Raw genomic sequence first — 13350 nt, forward strand, 5'->3', positions numbered from 1 at the left:
AGCAACTGAACTGAACTGATAGTTGATTTACAACGTTGTGTAATTTCTGCTATACAGCCAAATGGCCAGTTGTACATCCATATATATTCTTTTTTATATTCTTTTCCATTACGGTTTATCCTGGGACATTGACTATAGTTCCTGGTGCTATACAGTAGGACCTTGTTGTTCACCCATTCTATATATAATAGTTTGCATCAATTAACCCCAAACTCCCAGTCCATCCTCCCCCCACCCACTCACCCCTTTGTTGTTGTTCAGTCACTGAGTCACGTATGACTCTTGGCAACTTCATGATCTGCAGCACACCCGGCTTCCCTCTCCTTCACTGTCTCCTGGAGTTTGTTCAGGCTCATGTCCATTGTGTCAGTGGTGACATCCAACCATCTCATCCTCTGTCACCCCCTCTTCCCTTGCCTTCAATCTTTCCCAGCATCAGGGTCTTTTCCAACGAGTTGGCTCTTCACATCAGGTGGCCAAAATATTGGCACTTCAGCCGCAGTCCTTGCATGAATATTCAGTGTTGATTTTCTTTAAGATTGATTGGCTTGATCTCCTTGCTGTCCAAGGGACTCTCAAGAGTCTTTCCAGCACCACAGTTTGAAAACATCAGTTCTTCAGTGCTCAGCCTTCTTTATGGTCCAACTCTCATATCCATACATGATTACTGGAAAACCATAGCTTTGACTATATGGACCTATGTCAGCAAAGTGATATCTCTGCTTTTTAAAACACTGTCCAGGTTTGTCATAGCTATTCTTTCAAGGAGCAAGTTTCTTTTATTTTGTGCCTGCAGTCACCATCTGCATAGATTTTGGAGCCCAAGAAAATGAAATCTGACACTATTTCCACATTTTCCTCATTTATTTGCCATGAAGCGATAGGACTGGATGCCATAATTTCGTTTTATGGATGCTGAGTTTTAAGCCAGCTTTTTCACTCTCCTTTTTCACCCTCATCAAGAGGCTCTTTAATTCCTCTTCACTTTCTGCTATTAGAGTGGTATCATCTGTATATCTGAGGTTGTTGATATTTCTCCTAGCAATCTTGATTCCACCTTGTGATTCATCCAGCCTGGCATTTCGAATGATATACTCTGCATTTAAGTTAAATAAGGAGGGTTCAATATACAGCCTTGATGTAATCTTTTCCCAGTTTGGAACCAGTCTGTTGTTCCATGTCCATTTCTAACTGTTGCTTCTTGTCCTACATACAGGTTTCTCAGGCAGGTAATGAGCTCTGGTATTCCCATGTCATTAAGAATATTCCAGTTTGTTGTGATCTACATAGTCAAAGGCTTTAGCATAGTCAGTGAAGCAGAAGTAGATTTTTTTTAGAATTCCCTTGCTTTTTCTATAATCCAGTGTATATTGGTGATATGATCTCTTGTTCCTCTACCTTCTCTAAATCTAGCATGGACACCTGGAAGTTCTTGGTTCACCTATTGCTGAAGCCTAGCTTGAAGGATTTTGAACATAATTCTGCCGGCATGTGAAATGAGGGCCACTGTGCAATAATTTGAACATTCTTCAGCATTGCCTTTCTTTGTGATTGGAATGAAAACTGACCTTTTCCAGTCCTGTGGCCACTGCTGAGTTTTCCAAATTTGCTGGCATATTGAGTGTAGCACTTTAACAGCATCATATTTTAGGATTTGAAGTAGCTCAGCTGGAATTCTGTCACCTCCGTCTGCTTTGTTCATAATGACTTGACTTAAGGCCCACTTGACTTCACACTCCAGGATGTCTGGCTCTAGGACAATTGCCTCCTTGGCAATTGGAAGTCAGTTCTCTATGTCTGTGAGCCTGTTTGTCCTTCATAGATAGGTTCACTTGTGTTGTATTTTAGATTCTACATATAAGTGATATCATATGGTATTTTTCTCTCTCAGACTTAATTCACGTAGTATGATAATCTCTAGTGGCATCCATGGTGCTGTAAATGGCATTCTTTCTTTCTTTTTCATGGCCGAGTATTATTCCATTGTATATACATACCACATCTTCCTTATCCATTCATCTGTTGATGGACAATTAGGTTGTTTCCGTGTCTTGGCTATTGTGAATAGTGCTGGTATGAATGGCTGCATGTATTCTTTTTGAATTACAGTTTTGTTCAGATATATTCCCAGGATTGGAACCCTGGATCACATGGTAATTCTATTTTTAGTTTGCTGAGGAACCTCCATACTGTTTTCCATAGTGGCTACACCAACTTACATTCCCACCAACAGTGTAGGGGGTTCTCTCTTCTCCACACCCCCTCCAGCATTTATTTGTAGAGTTTAATGATGCCCATTCTAACTGGTGTGAGGTGGTACCTCACTATAGTCTTGATGCGCATTTCTGTAGAAATGAAGTCTTTTTATAATAATGTCTGAGACAACATAAAAAACTCATTTTAAGGTTTCAGTTTTTTAAAGGAAATACTTCCTCTTGTTATCCTATTCATTAGTAAAACTTCACAGTATTATTTTCTCTGGCTTTTGTGCCAGTTTGAAGAGATTAGTAGACTGGCAGTGCAGACTCCAGAGGAATAAGTGTGTTTCAGTCCTGCCTCCTCAGCTTACTTTTGAGTGACTTTTGGCTTGGTACCCAGCACTTAGTACCCAGCACATAGTATTGTTATATATATAAAGTATTTAGAACATATAAATGTATACTGATTTTGAAATGTTATAACCACTTTTAAAACAAATTTATATGAAATTGGAGTAGATTATTTTCTTCCATTTCACTTAGCATTTCCAGCTGTTTCACAGGTCATTTAAGAACCAGCAGATTTTAGCTACTATGGCTACTGTTTTTTGCTACCAAAATACTTTTATTTTGGCACAATTTTACTAAACTCATCTAAAATGGGAAAGGATTCTTTGACCAATAGATTTGGTTGCCAGAGGAAGTGATATTAGAAACAACAGAAGCAGCTTCAGTTCTCTATGACTTAGGTAACCCCATCCATAGAACAAAATACACACACATACACAATCTTCATTTAACTATTCACCTTCAAATCCTTATTGTTCATTTATTGAAATTTTCATAGTAAATTATTATTAAAAATTCATATAACTCAGTCTGGTTTCATTCATGTTAATGAACAGGTTAACTGAGAAATAGAGATGTCAGGTTCAGTACGTGTGAAGACTTGTCACAGTCATTGGTGGCTGGATATAATCGTTAGTGGATATATTCATGGGAAAATTAAAAGTTTACATTTTTTCATTTTATTTTATAAAGTTTATAAAAAAACTTTCATTTTAGTTTTAACACATAAAGAAACTGTATGTGCTAGTTCAGTTTAGCACAACGCCGCACTGAGCATTATTTTTCCTGGTTTTCCTTAAATGATTAGACAGCTTAAACACTATATAACACATAATATACAAGCTAAAATAATGTTGGTATATCAATCCTGTTTATAGTTTAATGATTAAGGTTATGTGGAACAAGAATTGTAAAATGTGAATTACTTAACTGAATGAGAAAGTTCCCATTCATATTTTTTAAAGCTTATTTCCGATAACAACCACACTCACTAAGAAAATCTGATTTCTAAAAACGGTTTTATTTTGGCTGCACCACACAGCTTGTGAGATATTAGTTCCCTGACCGGAGACTGAATCCGTGCTCCCTGCATTGGAAGCACGAAGCCTTAACCACTGAACAACCAGGAAAGTCCCAAGAAGATAAGATTTTTATGTATTCAGCATATCACCTAAAATCCATGATGACAGTACTAAGTCATTTTAAGATATCGACCGTCCATTACTTTATGAAATTTGGAAGTCTTGAACTCTTCTGTAGTGACTGTGGAATGGACTAAATAATACTCTTAATGATGGAGATTTATTGCCATTTTTCTCGAAAATAGTTTTGAAATTGGAATGTTTTTATATTGAAGATAACCAGGAGACTGTAGATCTCTTACAGTGGAGTACTCTTTTGTGCCAAAACTGTATGGTAAAACTTTTGCAAAGGTCTAGTTTCATTGATTTATTGTATTGTGTGCAAAGAACTGAATTTATGTGGTTAGTTGAGAATTCATATCTGTTTGCAGTTTAGTACATTATCAGAAGGCTTTAAATAATTTTTTAACTACCAAAGAGGTAGTCTTCACTATCCTTAGCAGGAAAAATATAATGCAGTTAAAGACATTCTTGAGAACATGCATTTTGTACACCCAGTCATCCCCAACATGTCCAAAGCACCAGAGAAACAACTTACCAGTACAGTTATCTTAACAAGAATAACTAAATTTTGAGGGCAGGATTCAGAACAACTGCAAAGGGCATGGGTGAAGGAGAATTCAGACCTAAGTCAATGACATGACATTCCAAATATTCTACAACAGATACACTGCTGTTTTTTCCAAAGTGTGTCCGGCCAACTGATTGACAAGAGAATAGGAAAAGAAACTGAATGGCAGTACCTTATCTTTATCAGCAGGGTGAGTGCCTGAGCAGCCCTGCTGGACCAGAAACTGTGGTTTCAGAGACTACATAAATCTTATCTTGCTACTGCACCCACTGAGCCCCCAACCAGGCTACAGAACCATATAACGGGTAATTTTAGTCAGATACATCCCAGGTGCAAAGTGACCCACAGTTCTTTGTATATAGTACTTTGCTTTGGTATTATTTCCTTTAAGTTTACACTCCCTTTACTTGGCAGTGGAGGTGAATAAAAAGCTTGTGCTGAGCTGGATACAAAGGGGAGAAATACACAGCATGCAGGTCAAGGACCATTCCATAAGAAAAAGAGATTATGTCTTTATAAAATACTCCAATTCTTCTTTCTGAAATGCATTGCTTTGCTATATACTCTAGAAAAAAAGATTCAAAGATAAGCCAACTTGAGTTAGAAACCTGTTTAGAAAATAAAAGCTTTCTTTTCTAAGAGATACTTAAAAAGACATAAAGAAGAAAGTGGGCTCGAATTTCTAACTGAAGCTAAAATCACTCAGTTTTCTTTAAGGTCAAGCTGAAAGTTAAATACCTGAGGCTAGTGTCTGTGTGGTACTTAACTCAGCTCACCAAAGCTCTGATAGGACTCTCACTGTAGAAAACATGAAGGTCAGAAGGTTAACAGTAACAACAGAGTAAATGACTCTTAGAGAGGAAGCTCAAAACTCTTGAGTTCCACCTGTTCCTTTGTCCTCTAAATCAAAATATCTCTCCTACATGTGTGTCTCTACATATGATTTAGGCAAGATGTTTGCAATATTATATGGCTGTCTGCAAACCTTTTTCTGTAAGGGATGGTGAAAAGTAAAGGAATCCTGTATCTCACTTTCTAAACTGCTATAGCATGAAGAGTACAATGAAAAGAGAAAATCAATTGATCTATAGAACTGAGTTTTATACTGAGAAATAGAATGGAAGAATCCCATAATACAGTCTTAATTGGTTTCTTTAAGGCTGTCTGTAACCCTAAAATTATATATATATTACATATATGTAAAATATAAAATTATATTATATATGTTATATATATACTACAGTGAGAGCCAGGTCCATGGCTCATCCAACTCAGGCTCTCTCAGTTGCTTGTTCCAGTTGCATGTGAAAAAGGAAGAAACACATCCCTCACACATCTGATTGCTGGGCTTCCCAGGAGGCTCAGTGGTAAAGAACCTGCCTTGCCAAGCAGGAGACGTGGGTTCAACCCCTGGGTTGGTTGGGCAGCTCCCATGGAGGGAAGCATGGCAACCCACTCTAGTATTCTTCCCTGGAGAAGACAGAGACAGAGGAGCCTGGCGGGCTACAGTCCTTGTGGTCATAAAGAGTTGGACACTCACAAGGAGTTGGACTAAGCGACTAAACAGCAACAACAGTAGCATAAATGGAGAAAGTCAGATGGAGGTTTTATTTAAAATGTTAGATAAAGCCCAGAGTCAGGATCAAAGTGAGGCAAGAGCGGCAGGTACCTTGGCCACTCACTCTCAGGTATTTGTGGGGTCCTTAAATCCTTGCTTTTCTTGTGTCACCGTGGCCCCCACCCTGATGGGAGAGACTACCTCAGCAAATCAGTGGGAACCAGCAAAAGAAAACCAGACAGGAGCTGTAACAGCTGAGGCCTCTGAAGAAAAGGTGACAAGGTTAGTCATACAGTGGGTAAAGACCAAAAATTGGAAGTATGTATAAGAGTAATAATAGCGCCTCTCTCTCTGCTTATTCAAGCACGTATTGGGCTATTTATTGCTGTGCAATGTTCGTTTTTTAAAATTACACAAAAGAGAGAGGAGCTCATAAACCACCTAGTTCAAAAGGTCTTCTTATACTTCCAAGAGGTCTCAATGCTGTCTGGTTAAATAGGCTTAGTGCTTCCAACACAGTTCCAGTAACCTCTTTTACAGTTAGCTGTTGCTTTTAAGACTTAAAATGCCTTCTTCCTCTCTTTCCCGTCCAGAGAAAACTTCCCTAGTTAGAAATCAATAGAGGACTTTGGACATTTCATAGCCAAACTGTTGACATGTTCTTTCTCAAGTGGTTAACATCAACTGGAAAATAATCAGTATGTAAGGGGCAGCTAACTCAATAGCTGCATCACCAAACGACAGCTTTTCTAAAATCAGCTCTCTGCTGAAACTTCAATAAATTAATTAGAATATAAACTTACGTTAATGCTTCTGAGTAATTATAATGAGGAGAGACTCCTAGAAACTTCTGTACTTCATCCATCACTGTAGCAGGATCAGTTCTTAGCTGTTGCCCATCAATAATTAGCAGCTAAGTGACCAAAGGGAAAAAAAAAGACAATGCAAATTGGAAAAAGACATGTAATAGCATGATACAAAAATTCTGCACTTTGAATTTATCCCATGAAAGACACTGTACTGAGGGGATTTGCATTCATTGTTGCTAAGACGTAACCAGGCCATCCTCATTAATGGCATGGAACAAAAAATAAATCACACTAATTAAATGCATTCATGTTTTATAGTTTGAGACTTCCTGTAAACACTATGAAAACAAAAAAATTTGAGAGTACCAAGAGAGCTTAAGAAAGGTAACTATAAAATCACAAATGAAAATCAACTTTAAAAACAGATAAAGCAATGATTCCATGATTCAAGGTGGGAAGACTTGTAGGGAAGAAGAAAAGTGACCGGACCAGGTACCATGAGACAGAGGACATATTATCCATGATTCCAGTCAAAGGAGCAGCACTGTAAAGTTTTTAGAAATTCTTTGATAATCCATTTGGAGAAAAAGGTAAGAGTCCCAGAAAACCTTAAAGTAAACAGAAGTTCCTCAGCAGATTAAAGGGAAGAATTTGCTTGTTACTCTGGTGAGGGAAGAGGGTGGTCCCAGCAAGATAAATGACAGGGGATGGTGATGAAGGGCCATAATGCCTGGAGAGCAATTCCGGTTCCCACATCTTCTTGAGTGTTTCTATTTAGTTTACACCAGCATTGTTCATTAGAAATTCCTGTGTTGATGGACATACTGTGAGGGTGTGGTATCTAACTGGTGGCTATTGAACATTTGAAATGTGGCTAAAGTGACTGAGAAACAATTTTTAATTTTATATAATTTGAAAAGAAATATAAATAGCCATATATGCTTGCATGTATGGTATCATTTTGGCTGCTGCTGCTGCTGCTAAGTCGCTTCAGTCGTGTCCGACTCTGTGCGACCTCATAGATGGCAGCCCACTAGGCTCTGCCGTCCCTGGGATTGTCCAGACAAGAACACTGGAGTGGGTTGCCATTTCCTTCTCCAGTGCATGAAAGTGAAAAGTGAAAGTGAAGTTGTTCAGTCATGTCCTACTCTTCTCGACCCCATGGACTGCAGCCTTCCAAGCTCCTGCATCTATGGGATTTTCCAGGCAAGAAGACTGGAGTGGGTTGCCATTGCCTTCTCCGATCATTGTGGCTAGCATGGTTCTAGACACACAGGTATACACTGTGTCTGATGTGATTAGATTGCTTTATGCAATCCAGTGCAGGGGCTGGTTTTGTAATCTAGGCTAACACTAGGCAAAAGAGAGAAACAAGGACGCCAAGGAAAACACAGGACTCGTGAAAAATCAAGCAAGGTGGTTCAAAGGGAAATAATGTCACTGAAAGCAAAACAGTGTTTGCCTTGTTTGGTTAAGAGGGTCTCAAGCTTTATTCTCAGAATCAGCATCAGGAGTATCAAGCTTCTGAAGCTCTTAACAATCAGGAAAGGCATGCACTAGAAAATAGGGCAGGGAGAATTATCCTGAAATACTTCTAGAAAGAGATTTAGTTTTTCTACCTCTGCCTGTCATTGTTTGCCAGGGTCTCAGTTACAGCCAAAGAGTAAATGCTAGTCATGTTTTAATGAGTAAAAAACGTCCTCTATCCTAGAGGCAAAGTCATTGACTTAATGAGACTGTACTATGATGTAGATTCTTATCGCTCAATACCTGAAAGGGGGGGAAATAAACAAGCCATCTCTCAATGTGGCTGGCATACCACCCTGGGACCAAACATCTCTTCTGCAAGGCTCTCAGCTCGGAGGGTGCACGGGGCCCAGCTGAGATCACTTCGTAGAAACTGAATTTCAGAGCCGCAGGGTCTTCGTGTGATCGCTGATGCTGTGATGAAAAGGTGGATAATTAAACCGACGTGAACCATAGGCATAAATAATTAAAAACCAATCTCTGTGACAAGTCGCAAAGCTAAAGGAAGGAGTGCCTCACTGAGGGAGAGTTATTTGTTTTGCAATTAATAAAGGATGAAAATGCTTGCTTGGAGCATCAGGCTTTAAAATTACAACACTGATGAGAGTATATGTTTGAGAATTATTTGGTAGAGGCGGAATTCTTCATGATAGAATTTCTTAACCTATTTTTCTGAGTCATTTCCATAATTACAACACTGATGAGAGTATATGTTTAAGAATTATTTGGTAGAGGCGGAATTCGTCTTGATAGAATTTCTTAACCTATTTTTCTGAGTCATTTCCATAGTGTGTATATATATATTATTCTGAAAGTAAACTTTTGAAAGTTGCCTTAACACCTCCTTTCAGCCCGTAAGAAACCATTTATCATGTCCAGTTAATATCCATAATGCACAAAACACTCTGCCAGTTCTGCCAGATAGTTTTGTCCCATCTAGTAATGCAGTTTTAGATGAGAAAAACCCTATGGGCTATTCAAATAGAGAAACTGGTGAAAACTCTTGACAAGTGCATTATCTGAAATCCACAGCTTTTATCATACACACTCTAGCATCTAAAAGCCAAGATTATTTTACCTAATGGTAACCTCTGCGATGAATCAGAACCACTTACTGTATAGAAAATGCAGATAGCAGCAATCCTAAAAGGAAAGCATTTCATAATGGCTCAGGCTCAGGCCCAGGGGTCTGAGGAAATCACCTTTTCCCTAAATTGACCAATAAATATTCAGGCTTAGTGGTGGGTCTGTGGATGTTTACCACATCTAGTTGAACAGCAAATTTGCTGCAATTGAGATTCAAATTACTATACTACAAACTCTACTAGACTTTGTTGAGGCCTGCATTTTGCCACTGTGGAGTGATTTATTTGTAATATTTAGGATGTTTTGTTAGCATTCAGCCTTGAAGCTTCCTTTTTCAGCAAATTCTCAATTTTTCAGGGGCTAAGTGGTTGCCAAGCTCCAATTTTCTGCTTCCTTTTGAGTCAATTAAGGCGTGTTTTCTTTTTTCTCTAGATACCTAGCAGTAAAGGTAAAAGGCGCAAGATCAAATCAGTCAATTTGCCGTGTTTTGGGTTTAAAGGATGGTTCTAGGAGTTGGGCATGACTGATTAGTGTGGAATTGTGGATTTCATTTTTCCAGGATGTCCACTCCCTGTTATGCGGAGTATTATCAATATGCCTGTTAAGATCCCATGATCTTTTCCTACTCTGTCCCAGCCATGAAACCTTTCCTGACAATCTGTTCTTTCTTTAGTGAACCTGGAAAAATGGCTTTTGTTGAAAAAAAGGACCCCATGCTGAGAAACTTTGTTCTCTAATATCATAGTTTGTCAGAAATTTAGATGTATGAGATCGGTGAGAATGCAGCATCCAGTCCTGCCTGGTGAATCAGAGCTTTTTGGGTCACTTTAATTCAGAGAAGCAGCCTTATTTCCAGCCCAGGTGCAGAGTTTCAGATAAAGGATATAACATTCCATGTTTATCTTAACTTTAGAGTTTCTAAGGAAGTAAGTCTCTTGGTCTGTTTTTCAGCCCTGGCCCTGCTTGCACCTATCAAACAGTTCATGTTAATTTTATCTACATTTCTCCCTATCATACAAATCCTCCCTCTCTTTAGGGAAATGCCTGATAGTTCTTCAAGTGTTCAGGCTCCTCCGCTGCAGCCAATTAATACATCTAACTTGTCCCTGGTGGTCTTTATCAGGTAGGCTTTATTACTCTGTAGGAGTCTATCTGTCACTTAATACTTTCTGATTTATAGACTGGTTATTTAAACATATTTCTCCAATTAGACTGAAAGCAATCTCAAATATAGCATCCACATTTGTTAATTTACTTTCAAATCATACTTAAAACAATGCTTTGCATGTGGTAGTCAGTAAAATTATTTAATGAAGGGATGAACACATGAACATCAGGAAAGTGGTTTTTAAATTACAAAACTGAGGAATGATAACTAAGGATGCTATGCTATGCTGCTGCTGCTGCTGCTGCTAAGTCACTTCAGTCGTGTCCGACTCTGTGTGACCCAATAGACGGCAGCCCACCATCCCTGGGATTCTCCAGGCAAGAACACTGGAGTGGGCTGCCATTTCCTTCTCCAATGCATGAAAGTGAAAAGTGAAAGTGAAGTCGCTCAGTCATGTCCGACTCTTAGCGACCCCATGGACTGCAGCCCACCAGGCTCCTCTGTCCATGGGATCTTCCAGGCAAGAGTACTGGTGTGGGGTGCCATTGCCTTCTCCGTATGCTATGCTACGTCACTGCAGTTGTGTCCAACTCTTTGCGACTCTATGGACCCACCAGGCTCCTCTGTCCTTGGGATTCTCCAGGCAAGAATTCTGCAGCGGGTTGTCATGCTCTCCTCCAGGGGACCTTCCTGACCCAGGGATCAAACCCATGTTTCATTATGTCTCTCGCATTTGGAGGTGGGTTCTTCACCACTAGTACCACCTGGGAAGCTCCTAACTAAGAATAATACAGACTAAAGACACTGACTATTAATTTTGTTATGTTCTTATATTTAATATTGCTGTTTTTCATTAAACTTTTTCCACTTGGTGATTAATAAAATATCACTGAGGCAGTTTTTTTAGTATTATTTTTTAATGTTTATTCCAGTAAAAATGTATGGTGTGTAAGTTTTATTATTAGAATCTGTTAAAATTCTTTCAAAGTGATCGTTTCTGTGCTAGGTTCTAACCAACATAATAATGGCAATGTTTATATGAGAAAGAGGCTTAAAACAGGGGACTCTGGCTGGGCTTTCAAGGATGAAGAACTCGCTCTTATATTCTGTTTTGCTGCTAGGTTATTTCTTCAACACAAGCAGTTATTTAAGTTCTTTCAGAGTCAGGGTCATCAGTCTATGGTCCATGGGCTACATTCTGCTTGTTGTTTGTTTCTGTAAATACATTTTACTGGAACACAGTTAGGCTCATTAATTTACATATTGTCTATGGCTGCTTCTGCAATACAATGGCAAGAGTTGCAATTATATGGCCTGCAAAGCCTGAAATATTTACTCTCTGGACCTTTACAGAACAAAACCTCTGATATCTGCTTCGGTGGAATCAGGTATATCTCTTGTCTGTAAAACTGAGATAATAATAGCAGCATTATATACATATTAGATGAAAAGAATGATTTTAAATTATAGCATTTTACTTTTAAAATACAGATATATAGAAGCACCTATTACAAGCACATAATATATTGTTTGCTTTAATTTCTTCATTGTATTAATACATTTTAATCAAATGAATGCAAAATTAATAAAAACTAAAGGGAACATTTCTCTATGGAAACATAGGGAAATTTATCCACTTTCTTGAAGATATAAACCTAACAAATCTTTTTTGTTAAAACCTGAGGCGGTGACTTTTACTGAAAACCACCCTCCCTTCTCTATACTCCTCTTCTACTTGCTGGGTTTTGTCAGTATTTTCCTTACCTGGTACCAGGAATATGCTCGGTCTGATGGGTCAATGAGAATGGTGATGATCTTGGCTTTGGGGACCAAAGAAGCCGCCCTTTTAGGAGCTTCCTCTGAGTGGAAGTAGTTGGCACTCTTCTCAAATAGAAAATCAGTGGTAACATTAGATGGGACTGGGAAGAAATCCATGTACCTAGAAAGGGAATAGTTCTCAGAATGAAACTCTGGTTTATACTCATACACTGGTGAGTCAAAGATGGTAAAGGTGTCCCACAAACAAAATTCATTTGTTTTCTAAAAAAAAAAAAAAGGCTTTTTCTTTAAGGCATTTGTCCCACAAGCCTGTTACCAAGGAAAAAACATACAGAACACTAACAGTGTATTTTCAAAATGCTTTTCTAAATACATTTTCTTTGTATTCTATTTAATATCAATAAAAAGGTATGGGAAATAACAAAAATGTAGATACAAAGGCACCAAGTGGCAATAATCACCCTAACTGTATAAAATGTATCTAAAAGCAGAAATATTGTACTGCATGAGCCTCTGGAGCCAGACAAATATGAGTGCTCAGCCAAAAAGAAACTGGATCAAAACAAATAGTGTGTTTAGTTCAAAGCCATTTTAAACAGACTTAGACAAAACATCTTTACCTCATCACAAGAAAAGATAATTTAATTCCCACCAGTGTGTTGCCCTTATTCAACTATAAAGTGTCAAAGGGCAGTACAGATTTGGTGTGAAAACACTGCCTGTTTGCTTATTTTTTCACATTAAGAGCCATTTATGTTGTTTAAAATAATTCAGTTCAGTTCAGTTGCTCAGTCGTGTCTAACTCTTTGTGACCCCATGAATCACAGCACACCAGGCCTCCCTGTCCATCACCAGTTCCTGGAGTTTACTCAAACTCATGTCCATCGAGTTGGTGATGCCATCCAGCCATCTCATTCTCTGTCGTCCCCTTCTTCTCCTGCCCCCAATCCCTCTCAGCATCAGAGTCTTTTCCAATGAGTCAACTCTTCACATGAGGTGGCCTAAGTACTGGAGTTTCAGCTTTAGCATCAGTCCTTCCAATGAACTCCCAGGACTGATCTCCCTTAGGATGGACTGGGTGGATCTCCTTGCAGTCCAAGGGACTCACAAGAGTCTTCTTCAACACCACAGTTCAAAAGCCACAATTCTTCGGCGCTCAGCTTTCTTCACAGTTCAACTCTCACATCCATACATGACCACTGGAAAAACCATACCCTTGACTAG

General features: G+C 38.7%; 1 protein-coding gene across 3 annotated transcripts in view; it reads right to left on the minus strand.

Moving 5' to 3' along the window:
• The window catches only part of LOC138442283 (bifunctional heparan sulfate N-deacetylase/N-sulfotransferase 3), a 164368-nt gene that overhangs the window by 12677 nt on the left and 138341 nt on the right, over positions 1-13350 (minus strand). For all 3 annotated transcript variants that reach the window (XR_011446603.1, XR_011446604.1, XM_069593396.1), the window contains 3 exons: positions 12112-12286; positions 8397-8567; positions 6621-6730 (listed from right to left, as the gene is read on the minus strand). Coding sequence is in view for 1 of the 3 variants with exons in the window: in XM_069593396.1 (XP_069449497.1) it covers positions 6621-6730; positions 8397-8567; positions 12112-12286 (456 nt within the window). In the remaining 2 variants the exon portion in view is untranslated. The remainder of the gene's footprint in view (positions 1-6620; positions 6731-8396; positions 8568-12111; positions 12287-13350) is intronic.

This window comes from Ovis canadensis, chromosome 6, assembly GCF_042477335.2.
Source record: "Ovis canadensis isolate MfBH-ARS-UI-01 breed Bighorn chromosome 6, ARS-UI_OviCan_v2, whole genome shotgun sequence".
Taxonomy (NCBI): Eukaryota; Metazoa; Chordata; class Mammalia; order Artiodactyla; family Bovidae; genus Ovis; species Ovis canadensis.